The sequence below is a fragment of the Stigmatopora nigra genome, chromosome 1 (assembly GCF_051989575.1).
Source record: "Stigmatopora nigra isolate UIUO_SnigA chromosome 1, RoL_Snig_1.1, whole genome shotgun sequence".
NCBI classification, from domain to species: domain Eukaryota; kingdom Metazoa; phylum Chordata; class Actinopteri; order Syngnathiformes; family Syngnathidae; genus Stigmatopora; species Stigmatopora nigra.
In genome coordinates this window covers 11,517,885-11,540,000 of record NC_135508.1, presented here as the reverse complement: position 1 = coordinate 11,540,000, position 22,116 = coordinate 11,517,885, and the positions used below count along the sequence as shown (strand labels likewise).

Here is a 22,116-nt window from a genome sequence, read left to right as displayed (position 1 = left end):
TTCGACAATCAGCCATAATCAGGAAAGAATGAACAGATCATACTGGTTTTACGAGGATGCTTTTAAAAAGATGACAAGTAGTTTGAATTCATCTTCTGTATAATCAGACAGCGAGAACAAAAGGGCTGGAATGGAACTGAAATGATGAGTGAAACATACTAACTGCCAATTAATAACTGGACTAGTTGCATACCAATCACTCGCATGACAATGTTCCATTGTCATCCTGACGTCAATGGGGGGGAGCATGGATTCCCTTCTCACACACTAAAAGTAGTTGGTAATTCTTTCTTTCGAAATATCTGTGCTTTGATTGACCTGTGACCAAATTTAGGCTGTGTTTGGGCTTAAGGTATCTGGTCCAGGTCCTTCACACATAATAAGGTTAGAGAATTGGTGAGAGTTTTGTGAATGCAAAGTGGCAAACAAAAACATTTACTAATAGGAAGTTGTCAGACAATTGTCAAAAAATGTCGGACATTTTTCCATGAGTGAATCAACAATGGTGCCATTATATTGAAAACAAGTGTTTATCAAAGGTGGAATAAATGCGTTTTTTGAATGATGTTCAAGAATTTGTTTTTAAAAAAGTGATAGATTTACCAATTAGTATTTCCAAGTTCAACTTTCAATAATGGAAGCATCTGGGATCATATCTTTTTATTCTTGCAAGAAGAGAATCCATCCACACGCGCCTTCGGTCAGATAATTCTGAAGACCCCGGTGTCCCCTTTCCTAATAAAGTCATAAGATTTAAACAACATGCATAACAGAAGTCTAAACATTATTCAGAGTCTCATAACAATTAGTCTTAGAGTGTTGATGTGGACCATCTTGAGAAGCCACGTTTCCCAAAACAAATCCACAGTTCCCAAGAGCTTGTTGTTGAACCATAGTCTCGAGAAGTCCAGGTGTTTAGGAGAAGTGTCCTCCAAAGATGTTTTGGTTAACTTTGGCGCGAGCACTTCTTTTGCAAGAGTTTTATTAAAATGCCTTGTATTAATGTCACATTTATAATAATGATAACACCTAACATTCCTGATAAGAAAAGCGTTCATATATGTAATGTTTAAAACCCCAAATAAGGCAAAGCGTTCACATTTATAATAATGATGAACCTAACATTCCTAATAAGCAAAGCGTTCATATATGTAATGTTTAATATACAAAATAAGTCAAAGGCGTTCTTCATTGCAAGCACATGTATATATATATATATATATATATATATATATATATATATATATATATATATATATATATATATATATATATATATATATATATATATATATATATATATATATATATATATATATATATATATATATATATATATATATATATATATATATATAATCATTAATATATATATGTATATATATTAATGATAAACCTAACAAAAAGTATCTATTATCCTGTATCAGAGATGTTGTTATGTATAGCAAACACAATGACTATATGTGACTCTTGTGCAATCTGTTCCATTTGAAGTCCTTCCATAATTCATTAATTTTACTGTAGCCTTACATGCACGATGAATAAGTGGTTAGCACAGTTTTAAGATCAAGGGTTCAATCCCAGGCTCTGTGTCGAGTTTGTTTGTTGTCCTTGTTCCTGCACACGTTCCTGGTTTGCTCAATTTGCCCCAAACGTCAATGGTAGGCTGACTGGGCATTCCAAATTTTCCATTGCTGTGTACTGTGACGGCGTCTCTAGGGGCCTGCAATTGTCTGGCAAGCCGTTTCAGGGAGTGCTGTGCCTCTTACGCATAATTAGCTGGTATGTAGATTCCAGTAACTGTGTGACTCTTATGAGGAAAATTAATATTAATATCAGCATTATTTCATGAAAAACAAGTCGTTGTTGATCACACAGTACAAGGATTGAGGATACTACCAGGTCGGGGCCTACATTTTTACATTTTGTAATTAGGCCTGTACAATTCCTGTAGAAACACTGGTCTTGAACAGGTACATTTTCTTGATCAGTAAAAGATCTAGAGATGGAGTACCAGTTCAGCTCTTCCATCATTCTGACTGCAACATGTAGATGAGTACTGTGGTCCTGTGAGTGAGTATAAATCTGCAGATCCATGATCTGTACAAAATATGATACACTATTGGCTCTAAGAAGGTCCTCAGGAAGGCATCTAAATGTTGCAGGTATACTACAGTAAGTATGTAGTGGTCCTCAAAGACGGTGGATGCTGGTCCTGAATCTGTGAACGTGAGAGACAAAGCAGGAGCAATTCAGAGCAGGTGGGAGGAGGGGGATGGGGGAAGAGGGGGAAGGGGTCTGGGGATGGTGAGAATTAATTGCCTCCAGCGTGCGATTGGCTGCCGATACTGCAGAAGAGGAGCGAGCAGTGCGAAGGAGAGATGCGCTCCTCTTCCTCATTGTCATCATCGGCATTGGGATTTAAAACGTTAAAATCCCGACATGCGCCTGACTGGTCCCGCATGCGCAACGACAGCGTATTGATTACCGGGGTGAGCGAGGAACAGGAGGTTTTGACCGTGGAGGCTTTTCCCAGGCAGGGATTACACTGCGTGGGAGTGGCAGCTTTCCCTGAACATCTGGAGGAAGCTCACAAATGTCTGGTAAGGTGCATTTCAAGATAGCAAATTTGATCAATTGTTTAGAGAAGATTTTTATGGCAAGTAGCTGTTGATTAACGGACACAAAATGGATCCAATGGCGCTGCCTTTGGACTGTTATCATGCAGCTTGTTTTTGTTGTTGTGGTTGTTGTTGTTGTTGTTGTTTTAAAACATACTAGAGTTTTCAGTAGTGCTTGTGACACTTTTATAGCCTGGAACAGATCTTAAGTAACATTCTTATTGTGTTGTGTTGTTGTTCAAAGAGACCTGTTTGAAAATGTAGGAAAAGAATATTGACAATACGATTTTTTTTTCTCACGGTAAATCCATATTTTCTCAACGTATTTAGATAAAGTGATTTTTTGGGGTGTTTTTGTTTGTTTGTTTGACTACGCAAGTCAAATTGAACCATTGTTACTAATAAGAAATGATTACAGGAGGATGGTTGAACAGAAATATTTATGAATGCCACCGGCATGCTTTTACGAGTAATTAAAATAACCTAATTATGTGAATGAATAAGAAGGATACATATGGCTAATGTCAATTAAATTAATATTATAAGATGTGATAAGATTATATTGTGAAATTGGACTATAATGAGCAACAAGAATACTTAGAGATGAGCTCTACGTGTTGGATAATTAATGTTAAGGTTGGGCACATGGGCACAACAGTAATGTGGTTGGAGCATCAATTTCTGTTCTCCCGTGTCTACTTTCAGGACTAACGTTCAAGTGGAGATTCGGAGAAACGACTGACCTGTGAGAATTAGGAGAGGGAAGAAGCAGGGATGGTGCACACTAGATTTTATTCCATTTTGGGTTTAACACCACCATGAAAACATCAAGACAAAGAAGGGAAGGGAAAGACCAACAGGAAATACACAAGGTTTTCAAGCTGTACTTGTTGATTAAGCATATTGCAACCCATTTAAAAAAAAATGGAAATAGCATGTAATTCTTCCATTTAAATTTTTAAAGTGGTTGCTCTCTCTCTCTGTAGTATTAAGAGTGTTCCACCCCTAATTAAATATTAGAGAGACAATGTGAGGATTTTTGTCATTCTCATCCAAGAAATACAAAGACATGTACAAGAGCACAAGTGGACAAATTTGCTGATGAAAGAAGCCATCATGGGCTGCAACATGTGTGTGGTCAGACGTCCTGAGGAGCGTTACAAGATTATGTATCAGGTATGTCTGTTTTTCAGCAACATAGCACGCACGCCATTTGAAATGTCTCAATTTGATTACCTGCATATTTTACAAAGAAATACCTAATTAACTAAATAAAATGGCCAATCCACCATTCGTATTGGATCATTCCAAAGCGCAATGCAATATTAAATCCGATATTTAACAATTAACTATTCAAGGGGTAAAATTTAAACTTGTTTTTAAAGGAAAAGAACTATATTTTTGTCCCATCAACCATAAAAGTGCCTGTTTTGTTATCTAATTAAAAAAACACAAACTATAAACATTGTTGTTGTATCACCCACCATTTAATCAATATTTACACTGCATTTACACTCCTATACCAAATTGATGACAAAATCAATTCCTTTACTGTTTAAAAGAATGATATGCCCACAAGAAGTTAGCCTTTCTTATGATATTGAAATTCCAGAAGGATCAAATTAACTTGAAGCATACTAATAGAAAGGCCCACTTGATTATACAGTAGAGACTAACTCATTTCTTTTGAATGATTTAAATGGTAGGATGCATTTGACTCAAAATAGAAAGATTAAGTGAAAATGGAAGATAGGAGGGTGTTCATTAAGTTTATTGCCTTCTATTTAAACTGAAAATTGAAAGTGAAAATATGCCTTTTGATTGGTGCCTTACTCTATGTTGCTAGATTAGCATGTGGGCTTGGTCACTCTCATGACCTGAACCACTGTAGAAAACACGATATTTCAGTCAAGTATATTACTAAATATGTTCACGTAAGTAACAAAGGGAGGCCACCGGCTTCTTTGATAGCCACCATCCTCCCTACAAGCCCCCACCCTGACTCTCACCACCATCTTCACTATGCTATCCAACGTGTCTCGGTGGGATGTTGTTGCCGTGGTGACCGTTGCCATTAGGGAAGCTGCACTGATTCGCTCTCGCTCTCATTTTTATAACTGCAAAAACATATTATGAAATTATATTTCTTTAGTGAGCACTATTTATGGATATTTTTAGCTGTTGAATTCTTGTGTCATACAAACAACTTGATTGACATGCTGGCAGTTAATTGTTAGCAGGTTTTTTTTTTTTAGTCTCTAAATCATGCTCTTCGCTATGATCAGTATGTTGCCTGTCTTCTTTTTGCCTTTCTACTAACACACCCTGCATTTAATTACAGTGTTAAGATACGAAAGCATTAGGCCCAATGATCAATGGCAGTGTTGAGTGCAAACCCAATCATCGCAAATGGGGGAGCGGGTTAAGCTCAGGTTCAAGGTTGAGAATAGGAAGCCCACCCGTCTTTGTCCTACTTTACATCCACTTCACGTGACCTGCTTCAACACAGATGCAAATCGATACTGGTTGGAAATTATGTAAACACCTCCGATCGGTACACTATCCTCTTCCCTGCTCACAATATTGTCCCACTTCTCATTAATCAACCTATTGATTTCACTGAAGAGATGAAGTCATTGAAGCATCTGTCTTCTCAGCACTGGGCGATATACACCTCTGCACACAACACATATCTTAGTCCAGTATTTTCTGTAGTCAAAACGGAGCCAATAAACAGCCTCTAATTTGTTATTTCAAAAAAAATCAAAGGCATGCCCTTTTGGTTTGAAATACTCACTCTCCATCTTTTTCCTTGTTGTGTTCCTAACCATGCACCTTGGTGTTGGCGTCATCATCAATCTCTGCCACTTCCGGCCCCGTCAGCAAAAGGGGCGCAGCAACTCCCTGCAGCCAATGGAGCGACATGGAAATGAAAAGGTAAGAACCAACCCCAAGTTAGGCGAAAACAAAAATATTTCTTGTTTCTTTTTCTTTTGCATTGCTATGTTAAATGTTGCTGCAGGCTATTTTCATCCCCTCTTTCAAATTAGTATAGTATCACGTCCACAAGTCACTAACCAAGATTGAGGCAAGAAAATTGACTTAAGCACTCCCTAACCATAGGGGAAAGATGAGAAAGGCAGAAGAAAAAAAATGAATTACATAATTGTGAAACACATTTTTTTAAAATATCCTGCAAAGTCATTGTTATGATTTCTTTCTGAATTTCCAAATTAGGTTTGAAGATAGGTACTGAAAACAGGTGCTAAATTGTTAAGACCAACATTGAAAAATGAATTTACATTGATTAATAAGAATAACTAAAAGAATAAATACATGTTTTCTCATTGAAATTTTTACTTTTTGTCATTGACAAACACAAACGGAAAAAGAGAATAAAACACAAAGGAGGTCATTTTTTTCTTTTTTAAATTCTCTCTCATAAATGCATTTTCCCATTCCTTAATCCTATGGAACGGCCTGTTAATCAAATGACGTTTTGGGCTTTTCACCAGCAAGAAGACTCAATTACATTTAATTGTTTTGCTAACAGGAGTTGGCTCAGGAGACAATGAACCATTGTGAAAGGGATTTTTCTATAACTTTCCAAATACATATGTAATGAATCAACAATTTCACCTAATACAGTTTTTTCTCTGTTGCTCAACTGGCATTGTTCTCCTTCAGGTAAACCACGAGTAGTCAGTTATTGATCACTGTTCTTAGTTGAAATTTAAAAAAAAAAAAAAATTGCAAGAAGTGAAAATTACTTTCTTACTCATCTGTTCTTGAAGTTCTTTAGATTTGTCATTTCTCTCGTTTTTTTTTTAATTTTATAACTAAGATTTCTTCCTTGAGCAAGATACATCATTTAGGTAGGATGTTGACTGAAAAAGAAAAGACATCATTATAAAAGTGGTCAAGCCAGACTGAATTAATGACTAACTCATGAAGTAATTATATATTGTGTCGCTAGGTAGTAAACAACATTTATCTTAGTGCTGCGTCATCAGTTGCAAAATGCAGTTCTATTGTTCCAAAGCACTTTTATTGTATTCAAGATGTGAATGTGTTATACAAGCGAAACTCCATTTATCCTGGAATTCTATCTAAGTAGGATTCCATACAGTTCAATGAACACCTGTAGAAGAATTCTTAATGTGGGCACAGGACGATGATTTATATATTAACTCTCAATGGTTTGAAGTCACATTTCATTGCTGGAAAGTGCTGTTTAATCAGCAAAGGATTTAGATAAATTGAAGCACTAATCTATAACCTGTCACACTGTCAGGGGAAAGGAAGGAGACGTTGTCATATCCCACCAGACAGACAGCTAAGGTCCCAGGAGCCTTTGCAACAACCCAGCTCCAACATCAAGGGCCACAAAAGCAAAGGTAAGACCCCTCTCAAAATTCATATTATTAGTACTATATTACTCAAACATTTTAGCACATGAGGTAGGTATATATACTCACTTTCTTAAAATTGGAGTGGATGGGAAAATCCAAAGGTTATTTTGCATAAAGAATGGTAATATTTTCATCTCACTCCAAATAAGTGAGAAAGCTGGCACCCTGTTATAAAAATGCACAAGTGAAGATACTAAATGCAAACTAATGGCTCGTGTGTCAAAATGAAGTTGTGGCTAGAAACGAAATTGTATGACTTGGCTTTAAAACTTGCTCGATCAAAGTGAGGATGACTTGCGGAAATTTTAGTGGTGCCGGAACTTAAATGATTTGCTTGGAAGGGGAAAGTTTTGAGATGTTCTTCTCACTTACATGTGACATACATACTCTCCGCTATTTAACAAATCCCATGAGTCCACCTTCTACCGTCAGGTGTGATTACAAGCACTGGAAATGGGACCAAAAGCACCTCCATTTCCACTTTTGGGGTCTCTCATCTTCGCGAAAGCGTGGATAGCGCCACACAGACAGACGTCAGCTTCCGGGAGCTACCGCCCACTCCGTCCCTGCCCCACCTGACGGAAGCGTACCAGATTGACGACTTGTACGTTGCATTTCTTGATGATCAAGCTGGATTTTTTGATGATTTCGTAACAACTATTTAATCAGTAATGTACTCCTACAGCAATTGCATGTTTGTTGATAGCGATGACTACTTGGACGTGTCACGCCATGACGTGGACCGGTCAGATGAGCTGGAATATGAGGTGAGATCACCCCACAAGCTTGATGGTGAATTGGCGGTGTCAACTTCCCTCACTTTCCATTTCTTTAGACTCATCCCATCATTCACCGCTCAGCCATCCAAAGTCAGCACAGGTGTGCCACAGGGCTCTATTCTGAAGCTCCCCCTCTTCATCACGTACTGTATCTTATTCCCATTGGCAATATCCAGACAACGAGCTCTACCTCTCAAAAGGGCCAATTCAGGTTTATCCTTGAATTGGAAATTCACCCTCGACAAATCGTCACCATTTCAACTCACAAATAACTTTTTGTGTTGTATTTAAGATAGACCCCTTAACTGATGCTCATTGTTATTTGATTATTTCATCTTTAATATTTATTTAAGGAGGTTGCACTCTATAAGTCGCATCAGGAAGAGAAGCTGGGCCTGACTGTTTGCTACATGACAGACGATGAGGATCAGCAGGGCATTTATGTCGGAGAGGTAAAAACTTTTCCATGCTGGGAATACTATTAGTTTATTGACTTCCTCTTGTCCTGTGATCCAGGTAAATCCAAACAGCCTTGCTGCCAAGAATGGACGCATTAGGGAGGGCGACCGAATACTTCAGGTGCCTTACATCGAGAAGCGCAACCTTCTTTCTGTCTCTTATTTCATCAAGACCTTCCTGATTGTGGATATTGTCAAATAAACCAAATAGTGATTTCTTGTATGCAGATCAATGGCATAGACATTGACAGCAGAGAAGAAGCAGTCGCTATGTTGAGTAGAGAGGACAGTGGAAACTTCTCGTTATTACTGGCCCGGCCTGACATGGAGGTGACTTGCAACTGCATAGTGACAACTTTATCTGCACATAGATGAGACAACCTTAAATCTCTTGTCAGTTGCCTTCTATCACATGCAAATCATTCGAATGATCATTTTGCTTCTGCGACGTCAGCCCAGAGCTTTCTTGACAACTTTGGTGGTTCCTTATTTCAAAAATTGTTGAAATGTGTTTTCTATAACTGCTTTTCAGGAAGAGCAGTTTGTTGATGGCATCACCACCGAGCACCTCTCTCCATATTTTCAACTCCACCTCAGAGGAGAAAGAGAGAAAGCAGGAGAAGTGGAGGATGGCGAGGAAGATGACGACGAAGAAGGAAACAGGGCGGAGCCTCCTGTGCCACTCCCGCCCCTTCTCCAATTGACGCCCCTGCTGTCCAACAGCCAGGACCTGGACAGTGGGTTCGGCCGCACCGATGACAGCATGCGTTACGATGAGTCCTCGGAACATGACCTACTTGGTGGCACCAGCAGTGCATGCAACACCGATGTTAACAACACACCCAGAAGCGCCCGCAAATTCTACCTAGGACACAGTCCAAGGTCAGGATAACAAAAGCTTCCTTTCTTTCTTATGTTTGACTCTTTAAGGCTCTATTTTTGTAGGCATAGGCAGCACTGCTTTACTCACAAAGGCGGCTTGTCAACAGATGACAAATCAGCTCACAGCTCACAATAGATTCTACAGGCAATTAAACACTTAAATGAATCATTTGCTATTGTCGCACATTATGTCAATCGGCAAGTTCCTATTGGTAGATCATCTGAGAGTAAGATTTGAACCAGTCCGTTAATTTTCTTCGAACCTGAACAATGCCTTGTTTGTCCCGTGACATTGCAATGTCTCACCCAAAAATCCTCACACTTTTTTTCGAACATGCATATCTGACTATATTTAACTCATACAGCTAACACAAACGACCTGTCACAGCTTCTTGTTAAGTCGTTCTTTGTATATGTTAAAGAGATAACCAATCTCCTGGATCTACACTTATTTTCAGCACACTCTGTTTCTAATGAGACACATCTTAGCTGCCCTCCCTCTGATCACAGTGCCCAGAGCAAAGAGAGCTGTGTCCATGGCAAATAAGAATATTAGGGCCATTTTCCCCCTCCAATCTGGCTGATCACCTGGCAACTGACACACACTTTCCACCGAAATAGCGACTGCGTCACAGTGAAACCATAGAGAAGCTTGCTAGGTGCTACGTAGGGGTTTGTCTTGAGCGGAAGGTGTTGTTGAACATGTGATCGTCATGAGCAGAGTGCTAGTGTGGTTTTCAGGGCGATAAATTGAGAAGAAATAAAGATAAGGGGAGACAACCCATCATGAAAAGCACTGAGATCAGTGGGGTGGGAGCCATTATGATTGGTTTTTAGAAGGATGTGGGCTAGAAATTAATCTGTTCGGAAAAAACAAATCAGTACAATTCCAACAATGGCTTACTCTTTTCTATCCTATGTATGCATTTCCCTAATCAAAGAAAACTCAGGGTTTTTCCTATCGATTAGTCAATCGTAGTGTTTTTTTTTTTATTTAGCAGGATACAGAGTATCACAGCCACAATATTCTGTTGTCTTTTGCATACCAAAGTGAAGCAAACCCAATTTTTGTGTCGTTTTCTGCCACAGGCTCAGTCCACGACCCAGTCCTGTTGTGGGCTCCAGCCCTAAGATGTCCCCCAGTCCCGTACACACCCGAGAAGACACCCCCCCTCTTTCTCCACACTTACGAGAACTTCAGCTGAGCACAAATTCTTCCGCTGCACTTGATGGCACCGAGGAACGGTCAACGCAAAATCACGTCCACCAGAAGGTAAGCAATTGTGATGAAAAAATCAGAGGTAAGACGATAGAGTCTCGTGGCAAAATATATCTTTGGTATTTCACTCCTTTAAGTCATATTAAAAGTACATACCTTTTCACCTATTTTAGTTTTCAAATAATTTACAGTGAAATCATGCATCTGCAGGTGCAAAAATTGTACCTTAAACCTCCACCAGATGGATTAAAATTTGTGTACATACAATTTCATGTCCGAAATCTGAACAGTAGCACTCTCCCATTTTTATAGAACATTATGGAGGAAGTTAGTTGAGTTATTTTGTTGCCAAATGAAAACTGAATCAATATTTGACTCCTAGCTCCAGGTCCACAAGAGTCCAGTGAACTTGATAGCGACCATGGCAGGACTTACGGAGGACGAATGTCAGCGATACCAAGAGCTCCTGGAAATCAGGTATCATTGTGACACACATCCGAGGACCAGAGAAGGAGAAGAAGAGCGGATGGAAAAAGAGAAAGTTCTGCCTTCTGCGATGGATGTGAACTGCAACTTGACCATGAGCGAACGAGAGATGGCGCTCATCGAGGAAGAGCTGCGACACTTGGAATTCAAATGGCGCAACATCCTGCGTGCGCAGAAAATGCAGCAGCTCCGTGAGAGATACCTGAAAGCATGGATGATGGAAGAGGAGACTGTGGAAGCAGGTAACTGTAGTTTGGTCTCGTGCTCATGTAGACGTGTGCGCGCATAAGTACGCAGATGCACACCCAGTGGCTTTGCTAGGCTTGTCTTGAGGCTCAGTGGGCAAAACATCCCTGGGGCCAACTTGATTGGACGCTGCAAAAATGTGGTTTTCAGGCCATTTGGAATTCAGGCCAATTCTTTTTGTTTCTGTGGCCTCTAATGGCGGAGGATCCAAGCAACTGCCTGGTCGCTCGCCACGCCTCTTCCCCCACCCTCACATATTGGCATTTCCAAATTTGTGTGTCAAACTACCAATTTTATAGACAGAATATGATATTTACATGTTTTTTTTCATGGTACCGGTACATTTGTGCTGAGCAAATTAAACCTGATTGAATTTTAATCAGTTGTCAGTATAACTTTAAACAATACAACCAAATAAAAGAGACAGACAGGAAATTACCACTGTACTTGTTAGACTGGATTTCTTGCTCAACCTAATATTAAGTAATTTAGATAGTGATGATGAGAAAATTGTCTTTTATAATTGTGGTGTTCTTGGAAGCCACCTTTGTACTTTTCCCTGTAAGTCTTCTCTAATTTTCAGAAAGTTATTTTTAACATAATCACTTCATCTTGAATGGTGCATAACATAAAACAATAGATTCTCACCATTCACATGTAGGCTTCGCAGTAGTAACTTAGCAATCAGTATTTTTTCCCTATAGTTATTTTGAAGAGTTTAATGTAAACAACTTTATTTTTGTCCATTAACTGTAAAAAAAAAATCCTATTTTAATTAAGGGTCACCATATGAGTCGAGGCAGCCTAAGATTTTATGGGGCCCTAAATTTAAATTTTAGTTGCAGGCCCTCTTCCTCCTTAGTACAGGTTAACACTGAATATAAATTGAGTTTTACAACATATACAAGCTCACGAACAATGAAAACTATTTTACCATGAGTCATGGAAATCCTTTTTTAGTGCTGCAATTAATTTCCTTTCAGTCTTTTCACATTTTTTGGATGGGTATCATTTCTTATTCTGATTACAGACGCTTATTCTGTCAATCATGTTTAACAATGTGCTCACAATCCTACTTTACAAATGACGCCCCATATGGTCCTGTTCAACTCAAAAGTCATGAACCTTTAATATAATCCATTTAAACTATTTAATATAGAATGTTTATGTATCAAATGTAAAATGTACAATTATAATATATTTGATGTTTTAACTAGTTTAGTTTTTATGTTATTAGTGCACAACTATACAAACTTGGAAGTTTTGCATGTTTACACTGAATTTAATATCTCCTGATTTTTATTTTCTTTTAACCAAAATGTTTTCCAAAAAGTTCAAGGGGACAATAATGACGATCGCCACGAGTTGGCCGCCATCAACGAACTTCCAGAGCATTCCAACAACGGCAAAGACAGCACCAGCGCTTACGGCAGTGGCGAGAGCTGCCGCAGCACGCCATTGGTCAGCACCATGTGGATCCCGCCTCTCCCTGAAAACGAAACACCCAAGTCTCCACCTCATCACTGGGGGAGACGCCACTCGAATCTCGGATGCGGCAGTTGGAATGGCGACTTGGTCAACACTTCGCCCTCCAAGTTCAGGTCTGAAGACTACCCTATTTTTCGGACTATATGTCGCATCTGATTATATGTCACGCCAGCCAAACAATGCACCGTGAAGAGGGAAAAATATATATATGAATCACACAAGTCACATTTTTGGGACGGCAATTTTTTTATTGTCGTATTTAGTATTTAAGTAACAATTATAAAATTGAGTATAACAGGATAAAGAGTTAACATAACAGTTTTTCGGAGAATTATAGCCAAAAATCAGAAACATAACAAGCTGTTAGTGGTCAGAAAGAAAATAAATACATATAAGAGTTGCAATTGAGTAGCATTAGTTACAGGCCCAACTAAACTATAAAAAAATTGTGCGACTTCTTGTCCAGAATTTTCTTTTTTTTTTTTTTAAGTAGTTTTCGTGACTTACCATGCAATCGTGAGGGCATCACAACAATTAACTTGGTTGGACAAAATGGTTTTAAAAGTCAAATCTTTTATTTTTTCCTCAAAGAGGTCTGTTCATTTAAAATTATTTCGCCATTTGCTCACTAGGAAAGCCAGAGACGATGGCATTATGAATAAATAAGTCTCTCATGATATCTCATGGCCTCACAGTCGGAAACCTGAGTTCAAATCCGGGTTGATCCACCTGTGTGGAGTTAGCATGTTCTCCCTGGGCCTGTGTGAGTTTTTTTCAGCTACATTGGTTTCCTTTCACATTCCAAAGACATGCATGGTAGGCTGATTGGACACTCTAAATTGCCCCTAGGTATGAGGGTGTCCTCTGCCCCTGTCCAGAAGGTGGCTGGGATAGGCTCCAGCACCCACCGTAACCCTGGTGAGGATAAAGCATTTAAGTATATGAAATGAGATATCTCATTTCTATGTCATTCCTTTTGATACCATGCAAACTTTAAGCAAGCTTACACCATTTCCACAAAGGACACTTATGGATATTTTTTATAACTATTGTAAATACAAATAATTTTCAATCATTACATAGTAATTTAAATTTTAAAGTGCTTAGTAATTGGCTTGCCTAGAGGCTGTTTCGATTGGCTTCATTTCATCCGCAACCACAAAAAGAACAAAAGTAGTTTAAACGAATGCGGGAATTGTCTGGTGCGGATTTAAATGGCTTTGCCGTGCCCAAAATATATCCCATTGTTCTTTGTCTACGTAGACCTCCTTCAAGAGAAGTAGACTCACCAGCAAGAAGAGGCATGTCAGAAGAAACCCGTGGCTCAAGGCCAGGTAATGCACCAAACTATCTAAACTGTTGATGCACATCTAAGACGGATTTTAGTTTATCTTGTTTTGGGCAAACGGGGAAAAACAAATACAGCACAATAAACATTTTGTCATTGTCATAGACAGACAAACCTGTTTGAAGCAGCATGAACCTTCAGGGCTTTCACACTACCACTGAAAATAGAACAAAGTGTAGTTGTAGAAGGTAAACTAAAGTAGAGTGTAGAGAAGAAACTATGTTGTAAGATTGTATGGTAAAGTAATTTTAGGTTTTTGGTTCTTTTTCGTTTTTTGTTGGTTTAGTGACTACAAGATCAACAGATGATCAGGGACAAGCATTCTTTTGCACACTGCGAACCCCAATGATTGCTTAGATTTAACTTCCATAGGCAGCCAAGACATTTTGGCTTTGATATATAGTACAATACATTACAGGTAAGGGATCAAAGTCAACATAATTGTGATTGACAATATTAAGTGAAGACATATCTAAACTCAAAGGCAAAATGCTTAAATCAAAGAACTACCTTTATAACTAACCGTTGATACCAAATATGAACATTAAAGCTTGATTTTATTTTGGACAAAAAAAATCTCCTCACTAATATGAAAGCAAAAGCTTGCATGTTAAAAAGATAAAAATAATTTCAATTTATTATTGTCTTTTTTCATCTTAGATGACAACATGGCCCTTATGCAATAACTCACTTGCTAAACAATTTTCCGAAGTTGAAAACCCCCCCTTCTCCAATGCGTGGGTTTCCCCCGGGTACTCCGGTTTCCTCCCACATTCCAAAAACCATGCATGGTAGGCTGATTGGAAACTCTAAATTGCCCCCAGGTATGGGTGTGAGTGTGCATGGTTATTCGTCTCTTTGTGTCTGGCGATTGGCTGCCCACCGATTTAGTCTAGCCCCCAGACAGCTGGGATTGGCTTCTGCACCCGCCTACGACCTTAATGAGGAAAAAGCCATTCAGAAAATGAGACACAAAAAATAAGAGACAACCCAAACACCAGTGCACAATAAATGAATATTTTCCATGCAGGGATTGCCCCCACAAGGCTGCAAGGAGGAAGTGCAGAATCCAGCCCCTTCATGGCACAGCGTCGCCAAAACCGAGCCAAGGCATTTGAGCGTTACCATAGCTGCATGGCCTTGCCTTCCGAGGGCCTATTGGAGCCGCTGGATGGCGGGTCGGCTGAAGAGGATAGAGTGCCAGCCAGTCCACGCAGCATCAGTAGCGCCCCCTGCGCTCTGGAACACCACCACACCGCCTCCCGTTTACGCCTGGCACTGCCGCTAGCCCTGGAAAACTCATCGCCGACCGCCACGACGCAACGCATGGAATGGAAGGTAGAAAGCAAAAGGCCATGAATAATTAATTCTAATGCATACGTACTTGCAAGAAAAAACGTGACCGCACGTTTGGTCGCCGGTCTTTTGGTCGCCGGTCTTTTGGTCGCCGGTCTTTTGGTCGCCGGTCTTTTGGTCGCCGGTCAAATGGTGACAGAGAGTTTACTGTTGAAGCCATCTCTCAAAATTATATTCATGAGAGTGTTTAATATCTAAGTACAGTTTAATAACTAAACACAGACGCTTCGCTAGTTACGAACATTCAACTTTCGAACAAACGGTACATACGAACATGTCTGCAAATTGCGTTTGTCGAAAAATATTCGTAAGTTCGATTTTGTATTGCGAGCCTTTTTTGTTGTAACACGATTTCTGATGTTCATCGTAGCAACAATTTTAGGCAAACACGGTCTGCTCCGATAATTACAACACAGAAGTGCTAATCAGAATTCGTCCTAATCCGATTTTTCATGATTTCTTTGAGAGGTGAGTATCCAAAAAGCTGATTTCCCCATTGCTATGTGCTTCATCATTGTTTCTCAGTGGGTCTAATCTCTCAGTTAGATTTAAGGGGCCCTGGTCGTATTCCTAGCCCTGGGCGCAGAGTAGAAATCATCTGCCACTGACGTTGAGCCTTTGTTAGTTTCACAAGAGAATGTTTGGATTTTCTTCAAAGGTTTCAGAAAGGCTGTTTTCGATTGATGTTCTTACTCAATAAGTCGAAATTTATTTCAAGTCTACTATACAATTCACAGCACGCTTTGCTCTTTAGGTGAAGATCCGCAGTGACGGCACTCGCTACGTTGCCAAGCGGCCTGTCAGGGACCGCCTCCTCAAGGCTAGAGCCATGCAGATTCGAGAGGAGCGCGGCGGCACGACCACTGATGACGATGCCGCTGCCAGCGAGATGAAACTGGTACGTGAGTCAAAAACAAAAACATACATTTGCACTGCTTTGCCATACATCAAGACGAAAGTACATTAATTCTATATTTTGAGTACAATAATATCCATCTGGCGTGCCATTTTTAAATGGCATGGTAATTATTTGGAGATCACTTTTTACATTTTGTTTCGTCCTATTCACTATAATATAAGGAAAATATTTGTGAATAAATATCTATTAATTTATGAACAATTTCCTGTGTCTGTAAAGTTACATGAGCTAAGATTTTTTTGTACGATATTTGGTGTTTTCAATGAAAACAAAAAAAACCCAAAGTGGTCCATTTTGAATTTTCTTGGACCCAAAAGATGCTTTTTCGATTTTAGTTTTTCATGGATTTTTTTTTTTTTTATTATTTTTTATTATCATCTCGCTCTCACTCAGATTTCCTACTCAAACCTATTTAATGTTTTTTTTTCACATTGACTCTTGCAGTTTTGGTGGATGTGGACCACTCAAAGCAAAAAAATAAAAAAATAAATAAAAAAAACCCTAACACATGAAGTTTAATGCTCTCTGTGCAGACGCTGATATAAAACAGTGCCCAGTGCCATCTATTGTATTGGATGTGCAAATACACTTTCTTTTAGTACAGTAAAAAAAAAATTAAAAGTCACTAACCCTCTTTGTGTTAGGACAAATTCCATTACAACATTACTCTTAAATGCATTTTTAGGCTACTCATTCCCTGACTACAATATAATGAAGTGTGAACCTAACAGGGTCGTTACTGGAGCAAAGAGGAGAGGAAACAGCAGCTTCTGAGAGCACGAGAATATAGAAGAAGAAGAGAATTCATGATGCAAAGCCGCCTGGACTATCTGAAGGGCGACAGGTACGAAGACGTGTATTTAAAGGTGGACACTGAATACTTCCAAGTCTTAATTCTTCTTTTTCTTTTCTTCAGCAGGGATGCTGGATCATCTGCAAGTGGGAACCTCGAGCTCTCTGTCCAGAATGACACCATCAAGCCCATGAGCCAAAAGAAAATGAGCAGGAAGAGGAACCGACGCATTCTCGACAACTGGAACACGATTCAGGAACTTCTGGCTCATGGCTCGCGCTCGCCGGACGGCAAGAAAATCTTTAACCCTCTCCTCTCCGTCACCACCGTATGAAAATCTTCTCTTGTTTCTACAGACGTCAAGGAAAGACACTCAATTTGTTTGGGATTTTGGGGGGGATATATGGTACGTTTACAACCCCAGAGTTTTCCAACACCTGCGGCTTCAACCAAGATGCAAGTTATTATTTAATTTATTTTTTGCCAATTTTTTTATTCTCTCAATAGTATAATTTTGTCATTTACTCTTTTCAAGATCCACGTTAAAGTGCTTAGTGACCTAAATCAAATCCGCACACATGAAGGCATTTGGACATGTATTCAGGTAGTTTGGGAATAGTACCAGTTGTTATATTAATGCTTAAATTTCATGGGGAATGACAAAAGTGGTGTAAAAAAAAATGAACAGAGCTACTTCATGTAAATAAGCTTTCACTTCTATAGCGCTTTTCTACGATACCTTCAAAGCATTTAAAGATTCATTAATGTACTGATGAGAGCAACATCAGGAGCAACATGGCTGTGCCACACAACTAATGGTATCCAACAACATCTCTAAATAGAGAACTCACATATTCATAACAAAGAGAACACAACGTCACCACGTAGAGAGCGTGTATATCTTTTTGCTCTGCGTGAGATCATTTGAACTCAAGTGTAGCGTCGGCATTTGATTAGTTTTTGCTGACTTTTCAACCATGTCACACACAACTGCCACTTATAGGCTAAGGCAAGCACAGCAGCAGTACCTGTAGCACTATTTGTAATATGTCACAGTGTTGTTTATTTGTGAAAAAGGTTTAAATGTAATGAGCGTGAAATCCATACCCTCAATAGCATAGGCTTCGCTTATGTTGATGCTTTGAATGTGTGTGCTTACTCTTAAAAGCCAAAGAAAAGCAGCACTCAATGGGAGAGTTGCTGTTTTTTGATGCTCCCCAACTTGAGCCCTTCTTAGAAAATGCTGATATCTTGGAAAAGAAAATTCTATTGAATGCATGCGCGCTTGTAGACAGGTAGACTACGTGTTGTGTGTAGTTGAAAGTAGGATGTAAGGACAATACTGGATGACATGACAAGAAACGTAAGCACACGTGCGCACGCACAAATGCAGGCACAGCACATTAATCAATAAAGCCTTTTATTGATTTGGTCCAAGACACTTAACTGTATTTTACAGTCAGTGCAAGCTTGAATACAATAAGCCTAATTTACCGTGGTACTTACCTAATAGCACAAATGTGTTTATGCACAGAAACAGATTGAACCCGGCGTAGTTTGCCAGTGGGAAAAGTGGTAAAACCTGCCATATTTTAAACATGTGAATTATCTGCAGTATGGATTGTCGATAGATACTCTCTGTACCTAATGAAGTCGTCAGAGATTATCATTGCTAGCTCATTTAATGCCTTGCTTCTGGTTCCAGCCCAATGACAATGCTCAGGGCATGCAATGCACACTTGTAAATGTCACCATGTGATGTGAATTTATCGCATTTATGGGAACAAGAGGATGAGAAGATGTGCTTGGCCGGAAATCATTGTACTTATGTCCAAAACTGAGCAAACTTCCAAATGCATTTGTTTCCACGTCACCTATGAATTTATCAAACCTCGGACATTCGTCTGGAATTTCTGTCGAGTCCTCTGTGATATGGTTTACGCCTGCCTTTAAGAGTCATGCAATGATGCAGAATAAGTCATCGCAATTCATCACACACGTTCGTTAAAAGTCCTGCTAGTCTTACAAAATTGGTTTTCATATGAAAAATAACTGAGTTTCGACTTTTTGCTGTTTAATAATGGAGGAAAACAATGAAGTACAAGCATTTCTCCTACCTTTTAATAAGGTAGTGTCTGTTACAATGAATACTCATTGTTAGTATGGACTAAGTGTAAAAACTATCAGTGCTAACCTAAAGATTTTCTGCATGTTTTATTGATCTAAATCCTTGTTCTGAAAATTTTAATTTTTGCCAGAGACAACAACAAATCTGTTTTGGCAACCATTCATATCTTCTTGCCAAAGAAGTTCCTCTTTTTTTTTGTATATGTATATGCATTTCAAGAGTATCACAGGAACTTGCGTAAACGTCTCAGTGTTAAAATATCCAACCTCAGTCACAAAAAAGGAAGTTTTTTGCAGAATTGTTTTCTGTGGCGTCTCATTGATCGTCCAAGATCCATTTTCAAGATGTCTTTCTGCTGTCTGCTCTTGCTTTGCATCCTCTCAGGTTTGATTTATTACATTAAATGATGAATTGACAGGAATGTACTTTGATGATTGGTCTGTCCCAATGAAAATGTGTTTTGGAATATAATATACATTTTTTAGTATAAAGGTACTCTCGCAGGGTTCATTTTAAAAGAAATGCTCTTTTAGCTTAAATATATGTTTGATTTAAAAAGATCCATTTACCTCAAAACCTTTTTTTGCTTGATTTAAGACTTTTTACAATGAAAATTTTAATGTTAAAAAAAACATATTTGGACGTTTAAAAAAAATAATAATAATAATAATTCTTTTTTGTAAGCAAAAGAATGCAAACTGATATTTGCTGCAGTATAATAATAGACGTAAGCACAAAATAAATCTATATGAACGCAAACTCAACCAAAAAATTAGGCTTTAGAAAATGTCTAATGGTTTTGCTCCTAAATTTGTTCCCGATTTCTCAGCAATGATGGAAGTAGGCGTCGGCTTCGTCACCTACAGGGCAACAGAGGGACAAAACGTCACGATCATGTGGAGCTTTTCCACCAGTGGCAGAAAGTACTTCTGTAAAGATGACTGCCACAACAATGACACCCTCGTTGAAACATACGGCGTCAGTGCTAAGAAGGGCAGACACAGTATCAAATATGAAGATGGATACTTATATGCCTTCATCACCAAGCTCCAGCTAGCTGACAGCAGACGATACAGGATTGGTGTGGGCTCGTTGCAACATGCGGAGTCCCACAAGGACTTCCAGATTCAAGTTCTTCGCGGTGAGTCAAAAAAAATCCCAAACAATCAACACAATATGTTCGACAAAGTATCTTTATTGATCCTTTTTTTTTAACTGACTATGCAGTGCAGCAGAATGGAAATGCACCCAATGGAATGCCCGTCGTCATCCACACTGAACCATCTGGTGGGACTCTAGAGGTGAACTGTCCATTTGTGGCTTCCAAAAGTGTCAAGTTCTTCTGCAAAGGACATTGTCTGGATGGAAACATCCTCATCAGAACCACAGAAGATGTTTCCCAAGTGGGCAGGTACAGAGTGAATGTCAGAAAAGAGGCTTCAATGAAGTTGTTTCTTCTTGTGGTGTCCATCTCCAACTTGGAAGCGTCAGACGCTGGAAGATACTCATGCGGTTTGGGTCAATCCCTGCGCTCGGCTTCCATTCAGGAATTTGATGTTATTGTATCCGCTGGTGAGATTCACACAATATCATCTTTGTTTTTGTTTATTTTGTGGTCTAAGAACTCATTTAATCATCTACCCGTTTTAGGGCCATCACTCGATTCGAGGTCTGCGTCGGAACCTCATACATATTCCCCTGAGGAAACCACAAAAGGTAGAACAAACTAATGTTTTCCTTTCCATTCCCTACCAATACTTCTTTATCTTAATCATTGTCTTCTTGCTCACATTTGCTCCTTCCAGTGCTTGTCTGGCCTCTTATTTTCTGTGGCGTCCTGATTTTTATACTTGCGGCCGTTGTTCTGCTGCTTCTTATCAAGTGGAAGAGAAAAGCAAAGACTTCTGGCCAAAACAACCAGGTAACTTGTTAATCCCATCAATATTTAACATTGTCATTTTCTTTAGGATGATGGACTATCTCTTCAATTTCAGTTCTATTCCCGTGAGAACGTCCAAGACGCAGCCTACCAGAATATCCATGACAGTGACCAAGTAGAGGGCCATACCTACTGCTCTCTCAACCCAGTAAAACATAGTGAACCCAATGACTACGCCTGCTAAAGACTGTAATTCTTCACTTTCATTCCACTGCTTTAATGCTTTAAAGGCTACTAACTTAAACAACAATTCCAAATGAGAGCAACTCACAAAGAAAAAAGTCTGCAAACACACCACAGTCAACAATATTAAAACGGTCAAAACATAAGTTTACACCACAGTCAACAATATTAAAACGGTCAAAACATAAGTTTAGGACCAAGTCTGCTTAAGGAGTCAAGGTGAGTGTTACAATTACAAGGTATGTTGTGCTGGTTAAAGTTAATCGTGGTTGTATTCTTCTTTCCACCTGTTATTTGTGCAAGGTATGTAGATGCTATTTATTGACAAGTATTTTTTTTAAATCAGGCAAGAGCTTGTTTCTTCTCCACAGGTTCTAAATGAGATTTGAATTATAACCATGTTCAATGTTCATTTGTACATAGTATTCTAGAGTTTCACCGTGGTAGACATCAGAGCGGATAAATCAAAAGACCACCAGCGAAATCGTGCAGACTGAGCTGACTATTCTCATTCCTCTTTTATAGCTCATTTCAAAGAGATTCTTACAGACTAAACTCATCAAAAGGTGTTATTAGGGCCAATGATTAATCACCATTTGAGACAAAAATGTAAACGCACATTCACATCAGAACATTACAGCTTCCCTGTTGCTGTTTTTGTTGTGGTGTGCCTCTCTTAATGAATATTCCATCCACTCAGAGAGAAAGCTCCTTACTTACGGTAATAACTTTCTCTGTGTCTTGCTTAATGTGTTTGTATGCCAGAAAGAGAGAGAGAGAAGGAGGAGGAAGATCGAATGAGAGAGTGAGAGCAAGAGAGAGAATAAGAGAGGGCGCAATATAGGCTTTCTTTTCTTCA

General features: G+C 39.0%; 2 protein-coding genes and 1 long non-coding RNA gene across 5 annotated transcripts; all 3 read left to right on the top strand.

Annotated features, from left to right (window-relative positions):
• Positions 1-2,337: 2,337 nt before the first annotated feature.
• Positions 2,338-5,559, top strand: LOC144204833 (uncharacterized). Of its 2 annotated transcripts, XR_013327963.1 has the most exons (4): positions 2,338-2,603; positions 3,327-3,493; positions 3,679-3,797; positions 5,505-5,559. It is a non-coding gene; the product is annotated as an uncharacterized LOC144204833 (long non-coding RNA). The 2 variants fall into 2 exon arrangements; XR_013327962.1 differs by having other exon boundaries at positions 3,327-3,797.
• Positions 5,560-7,497: 1,938 nt separating this feature from the next.
• On the top strand, positions 7,498-17,433 carry pdzd4 (PDZ domain containing 4). 2 transcript variants are annotated; one of them, XM_077728884.1, is made up of 14 exons: positions 7,498-7,637; positions 7,719-7,800; positions 8,166-8,264; positions 8,329-8,391; positions 8,499-8,600; positions 8,803-9,152; positions 10,242-10,425; positions 10,754-11,099; positions 12,437-12,704; positions 13,855-13,925; positions 14,970-15,277; positions 16,050-16,193; positions 16,946-17,058; positions 17,134-17,433. In XM_077728884.1, the coding sequence occupies exons 2-14, from the start codon at positions 7,726-7,728 to the stop codon at positions 17,339-17,341; spliced, it is 2,331 nt and encodes a 776-aa protein (XP_077585010.1). In that variant the 5' UTR covers positions 7,498-7,637; positions 7,719-7,725; the 3' UTR covers positions 17,342-17,433. The 2 variants fall into 2 exon arrangements, with proteins under 2 accessions (XP_077585010.1, XP_077585009.1); XM_077728883.1 differs by having other exon boundaries at positions 17,131-17,433.
• Positions 17,434-17,445: 12 nt separating this feature from the next.
• On the top strand, positions 17,446-21,402 carry LOC144204729 (uncharacterized). The gene is made up of 6 exons (XM_077728874.1): positions 17,446-19,519; positions 19,965-20,276; positions 20,363-20,707; positions 20,786-20,851; positions 20,941-21,056; positions 21,130-21,402. The coding sequence occupies exons 1-6, from the start codon at positions 19,480-19,482 to the stop codon at positions 21,256-21,258; spliced, it is 1,008 nt and encodes a 335-aa protein (XP_077585000.1). The 5' UTR covers positions 17,446-19,479; the 3' UTR covers positions 21,259-21,402.
• Positions 21,403-22,116: the final 714 nt, after the last annotated feature.

Excerpts from the sequence above, each read along its gene's own strand:
- pdzd4 (XM_077728883.1), top strand. The coding sequence starts at position 7,726 with ATGTTTGTTGATAGCGATGACTACTTGGACGTGTCACGCCATGACGTG. Across the intron at positions 7,801-8,165 it reads CAGATGAGCTGGAATATGAG|GAGGTTGCACTCTATAAGTC; the intron begins GTGAGATCACCC and ends TATTTATTTAAG. Across the intron at positions 9,153-10,241 it reads TACCTAGGACACAGTCCAAG|GCTCAGTCCACGACCCAGTC; the intron begins GTCAGGATAACA and ends TTTCTGCCACAG.
- LOC144204729 (XM_077728874.1), top strand. The coding sequence starts at position 19,480 with ATGTCTTTCTGCTGTCTGCTCTTGCTTTGCATCCTCTCAG. Across the intron at positions 20,277-20,362 it reads CCAGATTCAAGTTCTTCGCG|TGCAGCAGAATGGAAATGCA; the intron begins GTGAGTCAAAAA and ends CTGACTATGCAG. Across the intron at positions 21,057-21,129 it reads CTTCTGGCCAAAACAACCAG|TTCTATTCCCGTGAGAACGT; the intron begins GTAACTTGTTAA and ends CTTCAATTTCAG.